At 42.6% G+C, this 26,655-nt stretch overlaps 1 protein-coding gene across 1 annotated transcript in view; it reads left to right on the top strand.

Moving 5' to 3' along the window:
* Positions 1 to 26,420, top strand: part of SH3GL3 (SH3-domain GRB2-like 3) — a 75,035-nt gene extending 48,615 nt beyond the window's left edge. The window contains exon 8 of the mRNA XM_006885126.1: positions 26,215 to 26,420. Within this exon, the coding sequence (XP_006885188.1) occupies positions 26,215 to 26,420 (206 nt within the window). The remainder of the gene's footprint in view (positions 1 to 26,214) is intronic.
* Positions 26,421 to 26,655: the final 235 nt, after the last annotated feature.

The raw sequence follows: 26,655 nt of genomic DNA, 5'->3' as shown, positions 1-26,655 counted from the left end.
AATTTAAAAAATAATAAAAGGAAAAAGAAAAAAAAAATTGATGGCTCAACTTCTGTTGTCATATCTGCCAGTTTACTCTAAGTGTGCTCTGCTGTGCATGCGGTTTTCAAAGGCCAGTAATGTTTCAGAAGTGGATGGCCAATCTTCTTTCTAGTCTATCTTAATTTGGATGTTCAGTGTTAGAAGAATATCTGATAGGCAAGTGTTTTAACCCAGCAGGTGAAAGACACTTCCCTTACAGAAATAATCAATACAGTCACTGCCCACCCACCCCAAGCACCCTTTCCCTGCTACCTCCCCATTCCTCGCACACCCCGCTACCTGGTCAAACCCTCCCTTCCCCAGCCATCTCTCAATATGAACACCAGTCACTTCTGTGATGCCTTGCACTACACACTTCTACTGATTTTCCTCACTGCTGTCCATCTCTTGTTTAGAAGGATAGAAGTCCAAATCCCATGTACCAACTTCAGAGAAAGATTTTTCTTGAGGCTGTACTGAGAGCAGGTCCTGACCACAAAGCATCTGCTAAGTTCTTTGATGTACTGTCTCAGTTTACATTGCTGACACAATGTGATAATTCCAGGGTCCAGAAAAGCATCTTCTAGATCTGATGCTGTGGTGGTGTTTTTTTTTTGGCCTGAGGATCTAATACATTGTTTCCCAGACCAGATTCTTCCAATTTCCCTCAACCCTCCACCCATAAAATTGCACAAACCCATGATTAATCTCCCCCTCCCCCTGCACATCCTCATTCCTCTGCTTCCATCTCACCCCCTTGGATCCTTATACTCATTCTACAATAATGATTTTATACAATATTTGTTCTTGTGGGACTGAGTTAGTTCACTCAGCATAATGCTCTCCAGTCCCTCCCAAGTTAGGTAATAATTTACAAAATCATTGCCCCTGTGTGCTGCATAATACTCCATTGTGTGAATGTACCATAATTTCTCAATCTATTCATTTGTGGTTAGACACTTAGGCTGTTTCCATGTTCTCATAATGGTGAATAATGCTGCTATGAAGACTGGTGTACAAGTCTCTGTGCCTCAGTTCTCATTTTCCCAGGGTATATTCCAAGTAGTGGAATAGCTGGGTCATATGGAAATTTCTATGTTAAGCTTTTTGAGGAAGTGCCAAACTGCCTTCCAGAATGTTGCATTTTACAATCCCACCAACAATGTACAAGTGTTCCTTTCTTGCCATCCTCTCCAACATTTATTACTTGCTACCCTGTTAAACTTTGCCACTATTACTAGAGCGAGAAGATCCTCATTGTGGTTTTGATTTGCATCTCTCTCATTGCCAGTTTCTTTTTAAACTCTTGTTCTGTTTGGACCACAGCTTCTTGGTCTAGGTTAGGTATTTGTTCTTGTTGTTGTTGTTTTTTATAAAGTGTAATTTCCATTTTATTTTCAGATGCATTTTTTCTTCAGCCTTTTAAGGAATGAAATCCTTACATGGGCTTTGGTGGTGGTCGTGGGGCAGCACCTGCAGGTCTAAATCTAGGTGAAGGTGTCCGGTCCTTTCGGGCTTCACGAGAACAGTTCCTGCCCCACCTTGCTGTGAATGGCACAACTCACACAGTAGTGCAGTTTCACATAGAGCTTTGGAAGCACATAGGCGTCGAAAACACTCGCTTCGGAAATATCCCTGACAGCAGCTGCCTCTACTATATTTCGGATTATGAACTTCTTAATTGCCTTGTCTTTGGGCATGCACCAGGCGCAGTTCGTGCAGCAATTAGGCTGCACATGGCCGCAGCCCTTTTCGGCACGACCGTTGTTTCTCCTTTTCTTCGTCATGTTGGAAGCGAGGGTCCGAGACAGTCTAGGTTAGGTTTTATACGAGCACAATTAAATATTCTGAAATCTCCATTCTTCTCAATGTTAGTCACAATTTTTTTTTATGATTCACACAATCAGTTGCCTTCACATAATCAATCAAACAGAGGTATACATCCTTCTGGTACTCTCTGCTTTCAGCCAAGATCCATCTGACATCAGCAATGATATCCTTGGTGCCATGCAGCCTCTTTTAAATGTAGCCTGACGTTCTGGCAGCTCTCTGTACAGGATGTACTGTCCTAGCCAATTTTTAAAATTACATTCAGCATGATTTTACTTACATGTGCTATTAATGATATTGTTTGATAATTTCCACATCCTGTTGGATTACCTTTTTGGAAATAGAAATAAATATGGACCAGTTCCAGTCAAACTGGCCAGGTAGCTTTCTTCCAAATTTCTTGGCACAGCCTCGTGAATGCATATAGGGCTGTATCTGTTTGTTGAAACATGTTCGTTGGTTTCCTACCAATCCCTGGGATCTCATTTTTGCCAATTCTTTTGATGCAGCCTGAACTTCTTCCTTTATCACCATTGGTGTGTGCCAGCAGTCAGTGAGTGTGGCCAGTCCTTTTGCTGGGAGAATCCAATCAGATATTTTATGTCTGAGAGATCTCTCTCTCTCTCTATCTTTATATCTCTATCTATCATCTGTCCCTATTTGTATCTCAGGACCAGGAAGCAGCAGTCCTCAGAACAGGGCAGGGAAACACTGCATTGCCCAAAATCAGGAAAGGAGTGCATCAGGGATGCATTCTGTCTCCATGCCTTTCCAATTGTGTATGCAGAACAGATAATTTGGGAAGCAGGGCTTTATGAGGAGGAGTGGCATCAAAACTGGAGGGAGACTCATCAACAACCTATGATATGAAGAAGACATAACCAGGCTTGCTGGAACTGGGTCAGACCTGAAGTGCTTCCTGCTTGGATTGAATAATGGGTTGAAATATGGATTGAAGCTCAATATCAGGAAGACAGAGAATCTCACCACTGGGCCAATTGGCAGCACCATAATAGATGGAGAAGAGATTGAGGTTGTTGACAATTGCAGCTTGCTTGGCTCCACAATCAGTATTCTTACCACCAGCAGACAGGAAATCAAAAGACGAATTGCATTGGGAAAATCTGCTGTCATGGACCTCTCCAGAGTGCTCAAAAGCAACCATGTCAGTTTAGAGACTAAGGTGCGCCTAATCCAGGCCATGGTCTTCACAATTACTTCAGAGAGCTGGACAATGACAGAGGATAACAGGGGAAGAATAGATGCCTTCGAGTTGTGGTGCTGGAGAAGAGGATTGAACATACCACAGACTACCAAGAAAACCAAATGGATTTGTCTTGGAGAGGGTGAAACCAAGTTTCTGCTTGGAGGCTAGGATTTTGAAGATCTGTCTCACAGTCTTTGGGCACGTGGCCAGGATGGACCAGGCCCTGGAGAAGGACATCATGCTTGGAAGGGTGGAAGGACAGTGCAGGAGAGGAAGATCCCGGATGAGATGGATTGATACAATAACTGGAGCAATGGTGGCTGGTGTGTCAGAATTAGTGAGACAGGCTCAGGACAGGGCAGTGTCCAGAGCTGCTGTACCTAGGGTTGCTATGGGTCACAGGCTTCATAATATTGCAAGAAAGTAATAATAATACTGATAAAACAGTAAAAAGAACATGATAAATAAAAATGACAGCTCTACTTACTGAGTGCCTATCATGGGTCAGGTGTTATACTGTTGTTATATGCCGTCAAATTGGAACCAACTCATAGCTGATCTTCTAGCATGTTTTTAGTGGCTGGAAATTGCTCATCTCCTCCTTGGAGTAATTTATGTATTGAAATGCATGCCTTTGGATTAACAGTGCAAGTCTTTATCCACTAGGCCCCTAGAGCTTGATATTATACTAACTTTATGTATTGTTGTCGTTGTTGTTGTTAAGTGCTGTCTAGTCGTAGACAACTCTTAGTGACCCTATGAATGAAAGACCCGAGCACTGTTCATCATAGAGTTTCCAGAGGCAAGCCATTTCTAAAGTGGATGCCCCTTCTGCTTCCAAGCTTGTTTTAATTGGGAAGCTCCACCAAACACTGTCCACCATGGGTAACCAATTTCACATTTGGCACATCAATGTCCCAGTGTTTAGCATCACAGCAACCATAAGTTACCTCTGTACAGTAATGCACAGACCAGTGCTATACCACTTAGAAGAATGCTTGACAAAAAACAATTTAAACCAGACCTGAGGGCTGCAGATTAAAATCACTCACCTTTATGTGTATATCGAGTATTACTATTTGCATTGTATAGAAAAGTAAGTGGAGGCTCAAGGAGGTTAAATGAGAATTTCTCAAGAAAACAGAGCCAGTAAGTAACGGAGTTGAGCAACTTCCTTTTCTATTGTTAAGAAGGAAAAGCTGGGGATAGTTAGAAAAGATTTAAATGCATGGGAATGATTTATTTCCAAGCTTCTAGATCACAGGGATTCTGATATTTAAATCAGTAAGTTGTCGCCAAGGTGGTCTGTTCTGGACATCTGAGCTGAAAGGAAAAAACACTGATAGGAAAATGAGTTCTTTGGCTTCCTTATTGAGACTGTGCAGGACAGCGCCTTTGTTCCCTCCTTGGCCGGTAGCTCAGCCTCTGGGGAAATTAAGCTGTTAGTAGGGTGTTATTCAGCCAGAATAACATGAGATTATTTTTTTTTCCACATAGTTATGCAAAAGATGGCTTTTCAGGTGGCTGAAGGCCCAATCCCAGGGTTCTCTCCTGCTGGAGCCACTGTCCGCCCTGTGTCCTTGCCCCAAACAGCCAGCCTCACTTTTGGCTGTGACTTTTGTACCCCACTCACACATCCAGCCTCGGGCCCCACTGATTTGTGGGTGGAATTTGTGAGTGTAGAGGGGGTCCCTGCACTGTTTGTTTCTAAGGCACAGTTTCAAAAGAAAATGGCATTTTATAGTCTGCATTAATGGGAAATGACTTTCCATTAGGGTCCTGAGCGATTTGCACATAATGTTTATAAAGTGAAGGAAAAATGTCAAGCATTTCACTGACAATTTAAAGTGAAGCTCACAAGACTCTGCCAGAAATGAATTCCAAGAACATTTTCTTCGTTATTTCTTCTTTCGAAAGAAAAAAGAAAAGTGAGGGAGAAAGGGCTGACTTGGGTCAAGAAGGCCGGATATGCCGGATATACCGTTAGGTGGAGATGGGAGCTTTGATAACAGCATGGTGGGTGGTTAAGAGAAAGGACACAGGGAACCAGAGAGAGCAGAAGACGTGTGGCACTTGAAATGATGGAGTGCAGATGAGGACCACGTTTAGGCCTTGTCTCAGAGAAAGCTACGCCTGCCCCTAGCTCCTGAGAATGGGGTCAGGCTGCTGCATCAGCACATGCTAGCTAGCCCTCTGTCTCCAAGGACAAAAGGAGGCCAAGGAAAGTCCTAGAACTGAGAGAGAGAGAACGAGAGAGAGCGCGTGTGAGAGAGCGAGAGAGTATGAGCGCCACTTTGAAAAAAATACTGCATGAACTCATGCCCTGGGCTCAAATATCTTTTACACTCTGGTGCCATTTTTAGCAGGTCACAGGTTGTCACTTAATATCAAACCCAGTGATTGAACAAACCCATGGATCAAACTAACGAAGTCAGTTTAGTTAGTCAGAGCTTGTGGTGACCCTGTATGTCACAGAATCAAGCTGAGTGCTCTATAGGGTTTTTGTGGATGTAATTTTTATGGCAACAGATTGCCAGGCCTTAGTGCAGCACTATAGGATGGATTTGAATGGCCGGCCTTAGGTTAGTGGATGAGCACAGACTCTCTGCCCCACCCTGGGACCCTTACTCAATTGACATTCAATGGCATTATTAACATAAAAAGTAGAAAACAAAGGATGTTTTACATTTAGTATCAGTAGACCTACATCAGCAATACTACTAAGTTTGGTCACCACAGTAAATCAATTATTGGGATGAAGCGGGTCTCGTGAATTTGTTGGTTTCCCAGTACACACTGAAGTTGTGCTTACACATAGTCCATTCAGTGTGCCTTATAGAATTCTGAAAAATGTGAATTACTGTGAGAACCACTGAAATGTGATTCAGCGGCAGGAAGTGAACACATGCTGTTAGAAATGGCACCAACTGCCTTGCTCAGTGAAGGGCTGCCATGGACCTTTGGTTTACGAAGAAACACAGCATCTGCAAAGAGCAGTAAAACAAGATGTGCTTGTATATGACGGGGTTTTTATTTTCATTGAAATTCTTAACAAAAAAAAAAAAACACCAAACCCACTACTGTCGAGTTGATTATATCTCATGACCCTCCATCAGATTTCTGAGGCTATAAATCTTACTGAAAGGGACTGTCTCTTCTTTTTCGTGCAAAGCAGCTGGTGGATTTGAACTGCTGACCTTTTATTTAGCAACCCAACATGTCACTCATGCTGCCACTAGTGCTCTTTGAAACTCTTAAAGAGAGGATAATTTTATATCATCACAACTAAGAGTTAATGTCCTCCAATCTGGGATTTACTTTAAAACTGTAGAAGGCTGAGATTAACAAATGTGTGTTCCAAATGTGTCCTCCAGGCGTTTCAGAGTGAGTGAAATAAATCTCTCAAATAGTTTATATTAAGACATTCTAACTCCCCTTAGGTATAAAAGAGACTTTTATAAATTTCTTGACACTTCTAGGAATCTCTGAAATAACTTCTAGAGTGTCTCGGTCATTCCCCTCATTGGAGCAGAGACTCTAGGATTGCATTAGAAAATAAACATCTATTCAGAAGTTAAGTGTGAAGTCTGAAAAATTAAAGAAGACAAGCACTTTACAAATGAAATATACAGACACACATAGGTTTGCCCATATTTCCAAAGAGGAAATTAAAATTTCGGAGTGGGAACTCTGCTGGGTTCACTCTGCAAGCCATTCTCCACTTCTCCTTTCTTACTCTTCTTTTCTTCTGGTAGTTTTTGTTTTGTTTTATTTTTTTCTTTCCATCAGCCTTCCTTGCACGTCCCGACTATGAGTGTAATTTTTCTTCCCACCAACCCTCCTTGCATGTCCCTATTATGAGTGTATTATGAGTAATCTTACAGAGGCAAAGTATGCTGACAGAAGAGTGAACAAGGAAACAGAAGTTCTAAATTGTGATGCAGCGCTTGCTAGCTGTGTGAATTACGATCATTTTCCTAACATCTCTGGGCTGATTTGACAGTATCCTGAAATGAAGTGATTTAATTTGAGACCCATCAAGATTCTTCTTTGCTCTGAAGTCTGTGGCTGTAATACACCTTTATGAACACAACTCCTTGGTAGGTGCCGTCAAATTGACTGCGACTCCCAGTGACACTATGAACCGGAGAGCAGAATTATTCACTGTCTTGCACCATTCTTGTGGCCACTGCTGCACTCAAGTCCATTGAGGTCATCACCATGTCAGTCCATCTTGCTAACAGTCTTCTTCTTTTTCATTGACCCTCTCTCTATATTTTCCATTGACCCTCTCTCTATATTTTCCATCATGACACCTTTTTCCAAGTACTGGATCTTCCTGACAACATGCTAAAAGTAAGTGAGACAAAGTTTTATCATCTTTGCCTTTGAAGGAGCACCTTGGTTGCACTTGTTCCAAGACAGACTTGTGTATTCTTCTGGCAGCCCACGAGATAGCCAATATACTTCTCTAACACTTAGAGGTGTCCATTAGTCTTCAGTCTTCCTTTTTCATTGTCCAACTTTCAGATGCATAAGAAGCAATTGAAAATACCATGACTTGCATCAGGCTCAACTTGGTCTTTAAAATGATCTAATTTCTCTTGACAATCAGTATATTATATGGATATAATTGATCCTTGAGAGCAGATGTCCCAATTGAACAAACCTTTTGATTTCTTGACTGCTTCTACCATGGGTCTTGATTGTAAAGCCAAGCAATAAAATCTTCAATAGTTTTAATCCTTTCTCCATCTCTCATGGTCCGTCAATCTATTAGTCCCGTGGTGAAGATTTTTCTTTTCTTGATGTTGAGATGCAATCCATATTGAAAGCTGCAGTCTTTGATCTTCTTCAGTAAATGCTTCAAGTCATCTTTTTATTTTTTAAAAAACCAAAAAGTGATCAGGCTGAGCATCTAATTTTTTTAAATTAAAAGTATTTAACAAAATGAAAATTCAAACGATAGGTTTTTCTTTATTTTTTATTATTATGGGTCTATGGAAAGTAATAGGTTACAGTTTAGGTCAGAATGTAATTCCTGAGCCAGGACACCTTTTATTGATATGCTCGAAGGCTTTCTCTTCTCTTCAGCTTTGTGGTTGTAGACCAGTGTTACCAAACTCTTTGGATTCTGCCAATTATGGCACTCCCCTGTCCCCTTCCTCAACTCAGCCAGTAAGCCTAGGTGAAGCTCCTTGGCTCTGGCTCTACAGAATTGCATTACTAGTTCTACTCTAACATTTGTTTCTGGTTCCCTGACACTGCTACTGGTGTGGTCTGAGTCCATTGAGTTCAAGAATTTCTGTCTCAAATGGACACACTGTATTCTCTGCTCCTTTATTTTCTATGGTAGTGAGAGTCTCATCAAACTGTGGTTTTCATTGTTAATGAGTAGCCATTCATGTTTTAAACAAGTGGCTCTCAGGCAGGCCTCAACCAACTTTTAATCACAAAATCCCACCCACCAGGTCATTGATTTAAAGAAGAGTCCCCTGTCCACCAAACAGCCCACAACAGACTGTTAATCTAAAAAAAAAAAAAAATTACCTACCTTCTAGAATCCAACTGCTTCATTCAGTTAATAGATGAAAGCCTGGATACACTTACCAGTCTTGCCAGGAGATTCAGAGGACAGCTGTCTGACCAATGGATTGGGGGAAATCCATATTTATTCCCCGTCCTAAGAAAGATGATCCAACAGAATGTGGAAACAACCAAAATACCATAGAATATCATAAAAAATGGCTATAATAGTACATAGATAATGAATTGCCAGAAGTATCATAACAAGTTGTGGCTAACATTGAAAAGAATGGGAGCCTCAGAGCACTTAATTTTGCTCATGTGAAACCTAGACCTAGACAAGGAGGCTATTGTGGGAACAGAGCGAGGGAGCACTACATGGTTTAAAATTAAGAGGGAGTGTGTCAGGGTGGTATTCTTTCTCCATACCTAGGAAATCTGTGTGCTGAGAAAATTATTTGAGAAGCTGGACTCTTGTGAAGAAGATTGAAGGAAGACTCACCAATAGCCTGCATTATGCAGATGACATGACCTTGCTTGCTGAAAAGAAGGAGGACTTGAAACACTTGTTGCAGAAGATCAAAGAATACAGACTTCAATATAGATTCCATCTCAACGTCAAGAAAACAAAATTTTTTTACCAACAGGACAACAATCATGATGTTGTTGTTGAATGTCATCAGGTTACTTGTAACTCATAGCGACCCTATGTACAACAGCCCTAAACCCTGCTCTATGCTGTGCCAATCTCACTGTCTCTGACACGCCTATGCCCGTTACCCTAGTCATTGAATCAATACATCTCATCAAGGGTCTTTCTCTCCTGCACTATCCCTCCACTCTCCCAAGCATGACATCCCTCTCCAAGGACATCCCTTTCCTCCTTGCAACATGTGATGTTGGAGAAGAATACTTAATATCCCATGGTCTTCCAAAGAACAAACAAATATGTCTAGAAGAAAGGGTAGCCAGAATGGTTTTTGGAGGCAAAGATGATAAAGCTTGACTCACATACTTTAAGCATGTTGCTAAGAGGGGCTATTCCTTGGAGCGGGACATGATACTTGGAATAGCAGAGGGTCAGTGAAGGTGAGGAAGATCCTTAACCAGGTGAATGGACATGATGACTGCTGCAATGGGCTTACGTGTGTCAGGAAGTGTGAGGATGGTGAAGGATAGGACAGGGATCAGAACTTTTGTTCATAGGGTTGCTGTGGGTTGTACTCAATTCGGCAGAACGTAACAACAGCAGCAGCCATTGATGTGTGACAGGAAAAATCCTTCTCTTACATTAAAACCTGAAGGAAGCTTCGGAGGCACAGCTTTTCTCAGATCAGGGAATGGCTTCCTGTACTTCTTATAAACAGCCTATAAAAGGGACCTCTGGTGGTCCAATGAGTAAGGAGTTGCACTGCCAACCCAAAGCCAAGCAGTTTGAATCCACCTGCTGCTTCAAGGGAGAATTATGAGTAGTGTTCTCCGACGGGCTTTACAGCCTCTGAAAATCCACTGTAGCCTCAGCTATGAGGCAGTTCTGCCTTGATGGTAATGAGGTTGAGGTCTGAGTATGTAGAAAGAGTTTGGGAAAAACCTGTAAGACCTAATTTTCACCTTAGCAAACAAAAAATAAACTGCCATCAAGTTGATTCAAGACTAATAATGAACCCCCCCCCCGCATTGGTTTTCTGAGGCTGTAAATCTTTACAGGTTAGAACTGTATTATCTTTTACCTGAGGGGTAGAGCGAGGGTTTAAACTGCTGATCTGCAGTTTTAACAGCCCAGTACTTAACCTGCTTTACCACCAAGGCTTTCTACCTTCTAACTTAGATATGGAAATTTTAAGACCTAAAATGGTTCTGTGATGTTATTTAAAATACGATTTCTTTTAAAATCTTGATAGTCTACATTATGTATAATTTTTATATTTTAAGATGTTGTTGTTGTTGTTATGTGCCATCAAGTTGACTGTGACTCATAGCCACTCTATGTACAACAGCCCTAAACCCTGCTCTATCCTGTGCTGATCTTATTGTCTCTGACACACCCACCCCCATTACCTCAGTCACTGAATCAATCCATCTCATTGAGGGTTTTCCTCTCTTGAGACCTCCCTCCACCCTCCCAAGCATGATGTCTCTCTCTCTAAGAATTGGTCCAACATGTCCAAAGTACATCAGATGAAGCTTCAGAATTCTTGCCTCCAAGGAGCAGCCTGGTCTCACCCCGTATAGGACAAACCTGCTTGTTCTCCTTGCAGTCTGTGGTATATTTCGTACTCTTCTCCAGCACCACAGCTCAAAGATATCATTTCTCCTTCTATCATCCCTAGACATTGTCCAGCTTTTTGATGTATAGCAAGTAAATGCAAAGACCACAGCCTTGATCACGTGCACCTTAGTCTCCAGACTGACATCGTTCTTCTTCAGTACTTTGGAGCCGTCTCTGACAGCAGGCTTTCTCAATGTAATACATCTTTTAATTTCCTGGCTGCTTGTGCAAAGAATATTGATTGTGGAGCCAAGCCTACTAAAGCTGTTAATAATCTCAATCTCCTCACCATCTATCCAATCGTCCCAGTGGCGAGAATCTTTGTTTTCTTGATGTTGAGTATCAATCCATATTGAAGGCTGCAGTCCTTGATCTTCTGCAACAAGTGCTTCAGATACTTCTCTGTTTCAGCAATCAGGGTGTGTCATCTGCATAATGCAGATTGTTGTTGAGTCTTCCTCCAATCCTGATGTCACATTTCTCTTCATAGAGCCCAGTCTCCTGGATAATCTCTTCTGCATATAATGGGTGACTGAAATACAAAAGTTGGGAACAGAGAAGAAGAATTAATAATTGGAAAACATGGAGTTGGTGACAGAAATGAAGCTGGAGATAGAATAATAGAATTTTACACAATCAATGACTTATTCATTACAAATATATTTTATTAGAAACATAAATGCAGGTTATATATACACATTGATTTCACCTGATGATATGCATAGGTATCAGATCGCTTACATCTGTGGAAAGAATCTCTGGAGAAGCTCAATATCAGCTGTGAAAACTAGGTCAGGTGCTGATTGTGGATCAGACCACCAATTACTCATATGCCAGTTAAAGCTGAAGCTGAGGAATATTAAATCAGATCCACTGGAACCAAAATTTGACCTTAGCTATTCTACCTAAATTTCAAAACCATCTCAGGAAGAGGTTGGAGGCCTTAAACACTGAGTGAAGACCAGATGAGCTGTGAGAGGATATCAAGAATATCATCCAGGAAGAATGCAAAACATCATTACAAAGACAGAGGGGGAAGAAAAGAACAAGATGGATGTCAGAAGAAACTCTCAATATTGCACTAGAGTGCCGTGAAGCCAAACCAAAGTGAAGAAATCAAAGTATTATGGAGCTGAACCAAAGATTTCAAAGGGCAGAATGGGAAGACAAAGTAAAATAATGAAATGTACAAAGAGCTGGAGTCGGAAAATCAAAAGGGCCAAACTCAATCAGCATTTCTGAAGCTCAAGGAACTGAAGAGCAAATTCAAACCTTGAGTTGCAATACTTAAGGATGCTTTGGGAAGAGTATGAAATGATCCAGGAAGTATTAAAGAAGATAGAAAGAGTATACAGAGTCATTTTACCAAAAGGAATTGGCAGACACAGAAGAATTTCATAAAACAATGTATGAGCAAGAGTCCGTGGTGACGAAGGAAAAAGTTCAAGCCACTCTGAAAGAACTGGCAAAAAACAAGGCCCCCAGGACTTGATGGCATACCAATTGACATATTTCAACATTCAGATGCTTTCTTGGATGTGCGCACCAAGTTGTGTCAGGAAATCAGGAAATCTGGAAGATAACCGCCTGGCCAACCGACTGGAAGAGATCCATATTTCTTCCCATTCCAAAGAAAGGTGACCCGACAGAATGCAGAAACTATCAAACAGTATCATTGATATCACATGCAAGCTAGATTTTGCTGAAGATTATAAAAAAATGACTGGAATAGCACATCAACAGAATTGTCTAAAGTGAAGGCTGGGTTTAGCAGAGGCTGAGGTACTAGGGATATTATAGCTAATGTCACATGGATCTTGGCTGAAAGCAGAAAGTACCAGAGGAATGTTTATCTGTGTTTCACTGACTATGCAAAGGCATTTGACTCTGTAGGTCACAGTAAACTGTGGCTGATAAGAATGGGAATACCAGAACACTTGATTGTGCTTATGTGAAACCTGTTCTTGGACCAGAAGACAGTTGTCACAACAGAACAAGGAAACACTGCATGGTTCAAAATTGGGAAGGGTGTGCCCCATACCTTTCCAATCTTTTTTAAGATAACATCACCTAAATATTAGTATATGAGGAGAGAGAGAGAGAGAGAGCATTGCTCTTGTACCCTCGTCTGATAGGAGCTGTGCTACTCACCCAAAGGCCATGCCTCTCTGGCAGTTCAAACACACCAGTCGCTCCTTGGGAGAAAGAAGAGCGATCATTTCCCATGACATTTATAGCCTATAGAAACCTTTTGAAGCATTAATTGTGAGTCTGTCTGACTCTGACATTGAGTTTTTCTGAGTTTAAATATATATATATTTTTGTATGCCTCCAGGAACTATAAACAGAGCTCCTAGATAGCACAACTCCAGAGAAGCCTATGCCTGAAGCCCCCTGACTGATGCTTCCTAGGGTTGCTCAATCCGTGGCCCTAATGTCAGACTTGTAACATCAGCTTATAGGCATGAGAGACATAGGCAAAGAAGGAGAAGCCAGTGATAGCTGCTGACATCAGCCCTCCAGACGGGAGCGTGACTGGGATGAGTGGACCTGGAGCTCCCCCAGAGGGAGCAGCCAATGATGGTTAACAGCATATACCATTTGCCTAGGAAATGTGCACCCAGGATAGGCAGCCTTTCTGATGTTTCAGGAGAAGCCAGACGTCACATGTTTCTATGAAGTCTCCTGATTTTTAAAAGAAAGAATATTGGCAGCTTATCCACATTGTAAAAAGCAAAGAGCAGGCCAAACAAAACACAGCCTGCAAGGGACTCCTATGCTGGCAGCCAAAAAGTCACCTCTGATTATGGTTGTCATTTGTCGTCCTTTCTCCCTAACTCAGGGTGGCAAAAACAACCCGCAAACATTGGATCTGCTTGTGTGAGTGGGTTCACCTCCCAGGAAGCTTTGATACATAAACTGGCTGCAGCTTCTGTGGCATCAGCAGAAACCATCTCCACAGACAAATCGGGGTTTGTCAGGTAGAGGGAGCAAACTTTATCTGTTAATCATGTGTAATTTATTCTCATTCTTATTGTGGCGAGTAGGAACAGCCCCAGAGCTGACCTTTCACTGGGTGTTCCAGGCTATTGATTGCCCCGGAAGAGATTGCGCATCTAAACCGAAGGATTCTCTGCTGACATAGTCCATAGGGAGTTGAGCTGATACCCCAAAGGCCAAGGTTCTCTGGTCATTTGAATCCAAGGGAGAAAAATGGCCAGTGTCTTCCTGGCCAGTGCAATTTATACCTTGGAATCCCACTGAAGAGTCAGCTATGATTTGATTCTGATTCAATGAAAGTGAGAAATCTGTATTGTTGTGTGCCCCAAGTCAGAACAAACTCATACCTGAGTTTCCAGCAGGTCTACAGAGACTGTTAATTGCATGGGAGGAGATAGCCCGTCTTTCTCCCACAGAGGGAATATGTGTTTCTATTTGTATGTAAAATGTGAATAGTTGGTATTAAGGATAAAACAAATCTCACATGCTTATCTTCTAGATCATAATAATTAATAACTATTTTTAATAAATACCATTGACTTTTAATAAATCACCCCTCCTGTGGATTAATTCAGGGCTATTATTATTTCTAGAAAGAAATTCATAGGAACTTTTCTACTAGACCTTATTCAATAATTTATTCGGGGAGTTAGGGAATCTCCTCCTTGCAATTTGCTGCCTCAGAAAAACCCACTGGAGGGTCAGCTATGAGTCCGTTCTGACTCCATGGAATACAATAAGAACATTCCATAATTTCCTACTTCATCATTGCAGAGATTTAGCATTTGACATTTGCTAAGAAAAGTTCAGATGTGACCTATTTGGCTGGTTTAAAAGCCAGAGGTGGAAACCAGGGATATACTTTCTGTCCAATGGACAAGATGACTATTTTAGAGGTTTAGAGCAAAGTGGATTTTATGGTCTTTACATAATTATACAATTATGTCTGGGTTAGCTAAAGAAAAAGATGTTAGCTTCAAAAGAATTTTTCTACAAGAGCGCGAGATTTTTAGGTTAGGAGGAGAATATTATACACAAACAAATATATATGTATGTATGTGTTTATGTGTGTACGTATATATACGTGTACACACACTCACATATGGTATTTGAACTGGATATTCTCATCTGAATTCAAAAGATTTAGTATAGTGATCGAGCATGGTGCCTGGTCCAGAGATTGAATCTGGGCTGGAAATCAACTTGAATGTTCCAAATCAGATATTTTTATTTTCCCTCCCTAAAATCCTAAGAGCTTAATTGCCAGCCAGATGGTGCCGATACAATCAGATCTTGGGGTGATTTTGGTTCCAGTCCTGATCTGGACAGCTGGCTCATCCCATCAACAAGCCTTTCTTAATGGCCTCTCATCAAAGGGACCCCAAACCAAACAAACTGCCATGGTATTGGTTCAGACCCCTGGCCAGCTCGTGTGTGTTCAGAGCCAAGCTGTGCTCCATAGAACTTTCTAAGGCTCTGATTTTTTTTTTTAAAGCAGATTGCCAGGTATTTCTTCTGAGGCATTTCAGGAGGTACAGGACACTTAAACCATTTGCACAAGCCAGGAACTTGGTAGCCTAAGACTAATAAGGAGATGTCTCCAAATTTCTACACTTCAGAACCAGGAAGCCAGCAGAAAGTGATCTACTCATTCAAATGTTGCCACCTGCCCTGTAAAGCAGACTCTGTTGTCAGAAAAACCAGAATCATTTGCCCTTCAGCTGATTCTCACTCCGATGTCCCCAAGTGTGACAGCACAGAACTATGCTCCAATGAGTTTTCAGTGTCTGCTTCTTTCAGAAATAGACCACCAGGCCCTTCTACCAAGGTTCCTATGGGAGGATTTGAACTTCCCACCTTTCAGTTAGCAGCTGAGCCCATTAGCTGAGCTTGCAGAAGGAGGTGCAAATCCAATCTCTACCTTTTCCTCATCTAAAGCTCAGGGATTAGATACTCCAGTGTTCAGGAATGTTCAGAGGATTCATGAAAGCAGATAACATGGGAGAGGGGTACAGAGTAAGTGGCCCTGGTGTGCAGCTGGTGGTTTGACCTAATCAGTTATCTGATTTCCAGCCTACAGCAGACTGGAAGCAGCAGAGTAGAAGGGCCCGAGGGACTGCTTCAGGAAGGCCCGCTGGCAGAAGGAAAAGGTGACTCCAAGGGAGGAAAGAGAAAAACTATAGAAAGCAGGAACCAAAACTCAAAAGGGACAGCAATCTGGGGCATTTACTAAAAGGCAAAGCGCCCCCTCAGGTCAGTAGCCCCCTCACCTGACTGGCTGCGGCACTTGGTCCTCAGCCCTCTGTGGATGATTTCTCTCTCCACTTCTTCTCTTTCAAAAGCAAACAGGGGTGGGGGAGTCACAGTTTGCCTTTCTCCTCAGTGGGACATTCTGATCAAATGCTCCCAGGTGTGAAACCCCCAGAATCTGAAACAGTAGAGGAGACACCCCAGTGGGCTTCTTTGGTGGTGTGAAAACAAACCAAGTTCAAGTCCAACTGAAGAGCTGTGGGGGTGGGTGCCTCAAAGTCAGTGAGCCTGGCTCAGGACCCCATAGGGGGTTCACTATGAGTCTCAGGCAACTCCATAGCACCTGACAACAACAACTACCCCCTGTCTACTGCTCCCAATTCTCAGTTCCCATAGTATCAAGGTGAGAAGTAGGGCCCTTGGGGACAGGCTCCCCGATCCTTGAATACAATTGAGAGAATCCAGGCTGCAAACAGCCCTCCCACTCTGCTGTCTAATCCACCACCTGGAGCAGAGGCCAGGTTTTATTTTTCTAAGGGGAAGCCGTGTTCCTTTGCTCCCCTTTGAAGCAGGAGCTCAGTCTGAAGAAAGCAAGAAAGAGATCAAGAAAATGACGTACATTGCTCAAGATCCAAGGCTAGGTGGGCCCTGAGCAGACCTTCTTGAGGGTTATTGTAGGGTCCCGGGAGACCACTCTCTTAGGATTCCAGTCCCTGGGGAATCCTGCACACACAAGCCCATCCGAGAACCCAAAGGCTGGTCCACGCCTGACTAGCTGGTGGAGTTGGTCTAGTCAAAGGCTGGAGCTGACTCTGAAGTTGAGTGAAGATGAATGTACATGCTCAGGTTTTCAGGGGGCTTGCACAGCAAAGTGGCTCAGAGTGTGAACTCTGCCTGGCCCTGGACAATGGCCAAATGTCAGCTTTGTTTTTACTCACTTTGAACCTTGCAAAACATGTTCAAGCTATTAAAATAACAAGGGACCCAATATTGATGATGAGTGGGCCATAATAGTCACAAGAAGGAATAGTATTTTAAGATAAGCATATTTTAGGTTTCCCAACCTATTGTTTTCTTCATTATTCTCAACTGGCCACTTAGAAACACCATGAACATTTCTTTTTTTTTTTTTTTTAAAGAAGGTTTATTTTATTTTTTTTCAATTTTTATTTTTTATTATTTTTGTGTGAGTGTACCGTCAAATCAGATCTGACTGGTACAGGAGGAGATTGTCCCTCCTTCCCCGGCAGAGCATCTGGTGGATTTGAACCATGTTCCTCTGGGATTGTAGTTGCAGCTCCTTGCCACTCGGCCACCAGAGCACCCCTGAACATTTCCTTGTTAAAGTGCTCACCTCCATCTCCATGATTTCAGAAATAGCAAACATTTGACTAATGGCAAGCCCACAATTCCCCAGCCCTGTTTAGCTCTGAAGGAGCCATGGTGGTCTAGTGGGAAGGAGTTACGCTGTCAACCCAAAGGCAGGTGGCTCAAATCCACCAGCTTCTCTGTGAGAGAAAGACTGGCAATCTCTTCCTGTGTAATTTATAGCCTTTGAAGAGTCATTGGAGAGTCATCTGGACTCCACAATGGCACATTAACACCACCACCACCATCAACAATCAGGTATGGGGATTAAAGAAAAGTTTTCAGGTTTTAGTGGTTACCACGGGCCAAGATGGTACTCTCAGTGTCTCAGAGATATTAATGGAGTTACATCTCACACTAAATGGTGTGCAGTGGAGCCTTGAAGGTTTTGTGATTAATCACTTGACTATTTAACTGAAAAGTTAATGATTGGAACTTAACTGTTACTCAGGAGAAAGAAAGTCTGCTCTCCTACAGACTGCCGTCTTGGGAGCGATGGAGTGGATGTGCTCTGTCCTGTGGAGCAGTTGCTGTGAATTGGAATTGACTTGATGGCAGTGGATTTGGATATTTTTTGTTGTTGGTCTAGGATGGCACAGGACAGGACAGGGTTCAGACCTGTTGTTCACAGGGTTGCCATGGGTCATCCTCAACTTAATGGCCCCTAACACCACAACTTCCATATTTTGATCAAAGCGCCTTGGTGGCACAGTGGTTAAGTACTCAAGTCCTAATGGAAAGGTCAGTAGTTCAAGCCCACAAGCTGTTCTACTGGAAATAGATGAGACAGTCATCATCCATAAAGCTGATACTACGTGGGGCAGAATTACTCTGCCCTGCACGGTCTCTCTGACTCAGAATTGACGACCCAGTGGTAGTGAGTTTGGAGTGTTTAACTCTGCAGTCGGGAGCTCGGGTAGTGCAGTGGGTAATCACCTGTCTGCTCAATGAAAGGTGGATGATTCAAAGTCCCCAGCTGCTCCTTGGGAGCAAGATGAGGCCATTTGCTTCCAGGAAGACTGCAGCTTTAGAGGCCCTGAGGGGCGCTGCCTCTCTGCCCTGAAGAGTCTATGGGTGAGAATCAGCTCGATGGGTTTTCCGGTTTAATGGTGTGGAACAGAGCTTGGATAATAAATATTTAACAGGCACGCTCCCTTTTCTCTGTTAAAATAATCTTTGTTTCAGTACTTTAAGACTGTGTTTTTCCCACCTCTGCTCTCACGTTACGGTAAGCCAGGTCTCAGGAGTGAGAGAAAATAAACACCGGCTATTCTGCGGGGGCAGCAGGGAGGCCGAGCTTCCGAGCTGGACAACATGGGGCTGAGGCTCACGGCTGCCCATACCCCGGTGTCCAGATCACTGTGGACTAAGAAGTGGGCTGTCAGTCAAGATTGGAGGGACTGATTTTTTCTGAAGACTAGATCGTTGCTGAGGTGCTGGCTTGTGATCATGGGAAGCCTGACCATTAGGTACTTGGGAAGTCAGTGTCCAGGATGCTTAGAAAGCTCCCACTGAAGAGATGTAGCCCCTTCTACCTAGACTTCTCCTTTCCTCCCATGGTGATGTTGACTTATCTTTTGTGTGGGAGGAAGATCCCCACATGGTCACTCAGGTAGGCAGGAACTTTCTTTCTAGCTGAGCTGAGTTTGCTCATGAGCCTCCATTTAGACTAATGGCGGAAACAACTTAATCTTTTTTCCATTTCTCCTCTTGGCCAAAAAAGAAATTAATCGTTTTTCCATTTCTTCTAATGGTGGAAAAAACCATAATCTTACCATTTCAAGGTAACTCCGTCGCTTCCAATAGAAAGCATAGACTCTCTCCTTATTACTTAGTCGATTCAGAATTTGAGTCAATTCTGAGTTAAAATGCTTTGATGGAGCTGTTGGCTTTTTTGGAGGTTCACTCTCTCTCTCTCTCTCTCTCTTTTTTTTTTTTTTACACTTTAAGATGTCACCTGAGTGTAGGAGGGGGACATTTAGGGAACAACATATGGGGTCAGGTGGGGAGGGTTGGCTGGGTCCCTTTCTGGCTTCTGTAGTTGCAGTGACTTGGCACACCGAACCCGAGGCCTGGGCTGGCGCCCTCTGATGTCTGTGGTTTCTGCCTTCGCCTCTGGATTGCCAGGTCTCTGTATTCTGAGCCCAGTATGCCCTTCTCCAGGCGGCCTCCCCTGGTCTAACGTTTCCCTCAGCACTTCCTCAGCACCTGCTGGGACTTGAAGGGATCTCTGCTTTGCCCCCAGCAGTCACAGTTCAGGCCTCCTCTCTGCTTGATGACACCACGCTGGCCCCAGCCATTTTGGCCCAGAGCACTATGGGAGCCTGCCTTCTTCCATAACTTCAGTTGAAAGTCAGGCCAAAGATTTTAGCCTGAGGTAGAATCTAGGGAATATTTCCCTTTTTATCCTACTTTTTCTCTCTCCAGGCTCCTTCCTCCCCTCCACAAAGGCTTGTATCTCTTCTCTGTGTGGCAGGAAATAACCCTTCTCTCTCAATGGCTTGTAATAAAATCTCTAAGCTCTGGACCTTCCAGGGGTCTCTCCCTCACTCTCACTTTTTCTTTCTCTCTGGTGTTACCACTTACCTGGCTCTGGCACAAAAGTCTGAAGCCTTGGCTTTTATAACTTCTCACAACATTTCACAACTGAAATAGCACTATTTTGGAAATAAAAAGCTAAACATTGAGTGCTTTGTTCATGTCTGGGTTATGCCCTCCCCCTAAAGTAAGGAAAGGGGTGGTAAAGCAAGGTAGTTGGGAGTGGGCCCTGTGCAGCAAGAATGACCTAGAATATAAAAAGACATCAGATACAATTTCAGAATAGCGTCCTGCTGCATTTGTAAATCGGGAGGGCTGGCTGTGGGTGCAGTGGATTTATCAGAAATGTCTTGATGATAGTAGGGCTGTTGCTGGGGGCAACTCAGAGTTGGTCAGGGACCCAGGCTCACACACCACCCACTCACACACACATTGAATCCGGGAACTCATAGTTGGGGTCTGTTCACCCGCAAATCTCAGGAGGGCCTTGTTTGGGTTTGATGGAGTGTGACCTGAGGGCTCGCCTCTTTCCACCTCTCAGAAACTCAAAGTGGGCATCGTGGCAATGGTCCCTGGCTCAGAATAGATGAGGTGGCGAGTGACGTGTCTGCCCTGGATTCCTCCCCCCTTTTCTTCCTCTGTGTGTGAAGGAGTGCACACACACACACCCATGCAGGTGGTGAGCGGGGGTAAGTGTTTGCCATTTGGTATTGACATTGGCCCTTGTCGGTGGTGTGTGGAGTAAATCACTCACTCAGTCATTGCCATTGAGTCAGAAGTGACTCAGAGCTGACCCTCCAGCTGGTTTTCAGATGTTGTAAATCACATGAGGAGAGACTGCCTATCTCCTGTGGATTCAAACTGCCAGAGTGATGCCACCTCTGAGTTAGCCGTGTTATTCCCTAGGGACTCTGTCACCAGAGCACCCTCTAGACTACATGTTGTCACTCTTGTTATTAGGAGTCAACTACAACTTACAGTCACCCTCAGATCAACAAATATGAACCTTGCCCTACCCTGTGCCAACCTCACGATCTCTGATATGCTCAGCCCCATTGGTAATAGTTACTGTGCCAATTCATCCTGTTGAAGGTCTTCCTCTCTTTCTCTGAGCATCCCTATTCCACTTTGAGCAAATAGACGGGGAAAAGAAATCATTAGGCCTGAAGTCAGTGTGATAACCCACACAATGGTATGGCAACTCGGTAGGCACATCATGGATCACAGGTGACAGGGAGCAGGGCTGAGCTGGCTTCTGCCGGTGGGATACCTGAGGTCTCATGCGGGGCTGATTATCACAAGACCCCAGAGGCTGCTCCAGAGCATTTCTGCCTCTTCATCAAAAGACCAAGGTGCACAGACACTTACCAAATTCCTTCCTAGAATTCCCATTTTGTGTTCAAGAAAATGCTTCCCAAGACTGCTATGTGATTTGGTACCTGAATGCCCCTCTGTTAAAAATTGGTGGTGGAAGCCATGCAACCAGGATACCAATCCTTTCTAGGGGTCACTTTAAAAACAGTTAGACATTATGTAGTTGACTTTGACTCAGGGCTCAAGTTGCTATGGATTTTCAGCACCCGCCTCCCCTGTGCACTAAATTTCCAGAGGACCTGTTATTGCAAACACTCGAATCCCTGCTGCTTTGAAGTCACTGCATGTTATTCTTTTCAAATTCAAGATAAGGAATGGAGCCCAAGTATTCGAATCCTTCCCCTCTGCAGATCCCATCATTATGACAGAAGGAGTATACAGGCTGGGGGGAGGGGACCGAGAGTCTGTTCCAGAAGGAGCCTTCCAAATCCTAGAAAGTTCAAGTAGATTCCAGAGAGCACAGTGCGGGTGGGGCCAGGTTAAAGGTCTGTCTTATATCTAAGTCAGCACGTGGGAAGGTGCTACCTACCTGGAGAGAAAGAAAAGCCCGCCCTCATGTTCTCCTCTCCCACCAGCTTCTTCTCCTCCCCCACCAACCGAAACTCCTTCGCATGTCAACCGAAGTTCTGGTAGAAGAAATGTGAGAAGGGGAAGGTCTTGCTCAGGAATGCTGTCTGCCCTCCTTTCCCAGGTCTCACTCTGTGCTGGGTACTGAATGAAGACTAGGAGAGCTTTTATGTAATCAGTCAGCTGCTGAAGGTCGGGAGGCTTCCTGTGCCTCTTTATAAATGGACGTCTGTCTGCTGATGGTAGCCTGAGTCGGTGTTCGAGTCTTCCACTGACGTGGGCATAGTCTGGTTGGAGCTTGTGTTGTTTATTGGCATCACCCACCAGTGGTTCATGGCCTTGAGCTCCTCTGGGTGAAGCATCCTCTCATTTAGCCAGGTGACCCTCACCTTCATCCTCTCACCTTCAATACTCCCCATGGATACCTGAGACTGCTGAGGACCAAATGTCTCCCCGTAAGCTGTAGGAGACTGGCACTGAGTGATTGGTTTTCTTCTCAGACATCCTGAGACACCATGATAAGTTCTCCTAGAAAGCACCTGTGTCCAGAAATCCAAAGGTCCAGATCATTTTGGGGGTAATTTCTTTTGAATCTTCAGGGTTTTGGTATTTTAGACATTAGAAAAAGGAGAAAAACTTAACTTCGTAAAGCTAACACATTTCTAGCACTAAATCTAGATGTTGTTGTTGTTATGTACCCTCAAGTTGGAACCAACTCATAGTTGAACCTCCCAGTGGGCTTTCAGAGGCAGTAAATCACGCAGGAGGAGATTGCCCACCTTTCTCCTATGGAGCAGCTGGTGGATTTGAACTGCTTGCCTTTAAGTTGGCAGTGCAACTCCTTACCACTAAGCCACAAGATACGGAACATTAAAAACAAAGGAAAACTGTAGCCTCCTTTCACTTTTAAAGATGAATGCAAAATCTTAATTCTAATAGGAATAAAGTCAATCTAGTTAGGGCATCCACTTCCTAAACAACATGCCTCTAGAAAATCTATGAACTTTGAAAAATATCGATAGTTACAGAAAGGCTTTAGGGCTTTTGTTCATAGGGTCATTGTGAGTCATGCTTGACTTGAAGGCAATCAACAGCAATAACAAAAATCAGAAAATAAAAATATAATAATACAGAACAAATGGGATTCACTCAAGGTAAGTGTGGCCATTTGTTTAAAAATATTCTCCTAAAATTAATCTTTCATCCTCAAATGGCTGAAAATAAAAATCAAATATTCAAACTCAATTCAGGAAACACTCAAAATCAGACCATTTCCTGAGAGGGTGCTAATCTGATACATTGACAGTAAAGATTTTCTGATTCAATGAGAATAGCTGAGAATTTTTAAAATATATTAAAGATAAGATATTTACCACATATTAATTTTAAATCTATGAAATTTAAAATGGTTTAGAAACCAATTGCCATCAAGTCAACTTGAACTCATATCAAATGACTTTGTGAAATAAACTAGAGAATCCTAAAATAGAACCAAGTGCACATGATAACATAATCAATGAAAAAGGGCAATAGAAAAAAAAAAGAGAAAGAATGTACTGTTTAATAAATTGTGTTGAGAATAATGCCTTAATCCTTATTCTAAAAAAGCGGGTAAGACTTTCACTTCAAACTATTTGCTAAAATTTAAAATGGACTAAAAGATTTTTACATAAAAATATGAAATGAAAATATTGGAATATTTAATCGAGTATTTTGGTATAACTGTGGAGGATAAACCATGAATGAAAAGTTTGGTCAATTTGACTGCAGGTATGACTTCTAGGACAAAGGATAGTGTAAGGTTCTGGTCTGTTGTTTATAGTGTTGTAACTGACTCCTTGTTAACTGGCTGGTACCTAACAAGAACAATAGTAATGTGTATGCAAAAACATTAGCCACCTTTCCAGCAAGTTCTATCCTCAAAGCACAATTCCAAAAACAATTCCAGACCCAGATGATAAACTGGGATTGATTTTTAGATCATGACATGTACTTCAAAGCCAAACTTCCTGTCATCTATGTTCCCACGCATAGCCACCCTATAGGCTAGCACAGAACTGCCCATGGGGTTTCTAAAGCTGTAGATCTTTCCAGAAGCAGACAACTTCACCTTTCTCTTACACAGTGACTGACTGGTGAGTTTGAACCACTGACTTTGTTCTTATCTGGAGATTTTCATTACAGTCAGTGTGCTAACATGGTGTATAAAGAGTTAATATTTGAATGATGACTGAAGGCTCTTGAAAGTTTTAGGGGAAAAATGATAGAAAATTGATAGCAAGTATAAAAAAATCTTTAAAAACCACACCCAAAACCTGCCAACAGTTATGCTGGAGGAGTAGCAAATCTAGCAATTTATCTTAAGGGATGGGTCATACATGTTGTAAATATATGTCTTTTTTTTTAAATTCCATTCATTCATTGTTGCACCCTTCTCTCTGCCCACCCCACCTCATCCCCCCCCCATTTGCTCCTCTCCCTGAAAAGCAAAAGAAAAACCCTTTCATTGGTACACAATCCCCCCTGCACCTCCCCCGATCCTACTCCCAACCCCAAATATAATCCACTCTGCAACCCTCATTGCATACTCCTACGATAAACATAATGCCCTAAAATATAATATTTTATTCTCTACCCCATAGACTTCAATGCCGTAAACATATTTCATCCAGTTTTTCTCAGCCTTACCCGCACCCCGATGCCTATATGTGTCTTTTATAAAGGCCAAGAGAGAATTAAGAAAAGACAGAAAAGGGAAAATCAGGAAAAGGAAGGAGGAGAGAAGGAAGGAAAGATCATAAATATCTAAAAATTAGAAACTGAGTTGTTGTTGTTGTTGTTATGTGTTATCAAGTTGCCTGCGACTCATAGCAACCCTTTGTACAACAGCTCTGAAGCCTGCCCTGTCCTGAGCCATTCTGACTCTGACACACTTACCTCTATTGCCCCAATTATTGTGTCACTCATCTCATTCAGTCTTCCTCTTCTGTGCTGTCCCTCCACCCTTCCAGCATGATGTCCTTCTCCAAGAACCAGTTTTCTCCTGGCCACATGCCCAAAGTATGTGAGACAGAGTTTCAAAATCCTAGCCTCCAAGGAGAAACATGGTTTCACTGTCTCCAAGACAGACTTGTTTTCTTGGCAGTCCATGATATGTTCAAGACTCTTCTCCAGCACCACAACTCAAAGGCATCAATGCTCTGTCATCCTTAGTCATTGTCCAGCTCTTTGATGAGAAATTATTATATAAATGATGATGGGTATTAAGTAGAAGTAATCTGTAGAGATACTTACAGTGGTATATACAGGAAGATTATTTTATGGAAGAATCTATATGTAAATACATGCACAAGTATATTCATAAGGACATCTGGAAGATTTAATGCCATGGTAAATATTCCTTTTTCATGGATTCTTTCTGGATTAATGGGAACTTATTGGCTTTTCTGTTTCGTGTACTATATTTTTATTTCATGATAATGTTTTAGTTTGAAATGATACATGTTGTTATACATTGTTGTTGGGTACTGTTGAATTGGATATGCCCCATAGCTAACCCTCTGGTGAGTTTTCAGAGGCAGTAAATTGCACAGAAGGAAATTGCCCATCTTTTTCCATGCAGAACAGCTGGTGGATTTGAACCACTTGCCTTCTTATCACTAGGCCACCAGAGCTCAATATAATGAATATATATGAAATATGTTTGTTTTTTTTTAAAAAATTACTTCAAGAATTTTAGGCTAGGCACAGTGGTTAGTCTGATTAGTAAATAGATGGTCACTGCCCTCAACACTTCCTGCATCCTGCCCACATCCCATTGTCTCTAGGAAAATCTGACTTCCCAAGCCTTCTCCTTCCTATGAATTTCTGAGCTGTGTGATAGACCACCTCAGGTTTGCTCTTTTAATGTTTTGCATGTCATTGTCCCGTCTCTGCAAAGACATTGTGCACTCTTGGTGGTAGGGACGGACTTTGCGATTCTTCTATACTTCCTGGAAGGCTCCAGACCAAGCTGAGGAGCTGCTTCTGGAAGAAAGCTGGACCTGGGAGGTCAGCTGAGGCCTCTTCTGACTGGGGAAGCTGAGTAGAGCTTAGAGCTAAGGAGACCGAAGACCCCAAGCCCCTCCAATGACCTAGGCGGAGCCCGTCTAGTCATGGGAAGCCAGGCAAACACCTGTCTTTCCAAATTCTTCACATTTCCTTGGGTAATTTATCCAATTAACTTGTGCTTTTTCTTTTCCCCTTCTCCATGTGCTGTGACCAGGTTCTAACATTCCCATGGACCAACCCTGCTGTCGTGGTCTCTATGACTTTGAGCCAGAAAACCAAGGAGAACTAGGATTTAAAGAAGGGGACATCATTACATTGACCAATCAAATAGATGAAAATTGGTATGAAGGAATGATCCACGGGGAATCTGGATTCTTCCCCATTAATTATGTTGAAGTGATTGTGCCTTTACCTCAGTAAATGTGTAACTCCAACTTGGGACCGACTTTGATGACTGAAATGAGTTCACACCGATGCGCTCAACGTGGTGTTTTGTGACATCTCCTTGCTCTTTGACCAACTTAACGACTTTTGTATGTGTGCTCTTTTTGTAATGTATTTTGTATCACTTTTATTTGTATAAATGGCCTTCTTGTCTTAGCTATATAAAAATATACAGTTTCCCTTTTTTTGCTCTAAAAGTCATTGTCTAAAA

Source organism: Elephantulus edwardii, unplaced genomic scaffold, assembly GCF_000299155.1.
Source record: "Elephantulus edwardii isolate Elephantulus edwardi_28Jun2011 unplaced genomic scaffold, EleEdw1.0 scaffold00041, whole genome shotgun sequence".
In the NCBI taxonomy this organism is placed as follows: domain Eukaryota; kingdom Metazoa; phylum Chordata; class Mammalia; order Macroscelidea; family Macroscelididae; genus Elephantulus; species Elephantulus edwardii.
Note: the sequence above shows the minus strand (reverse complement) of the source record. Positions and strands in the feature narration are given on the sequence as shown.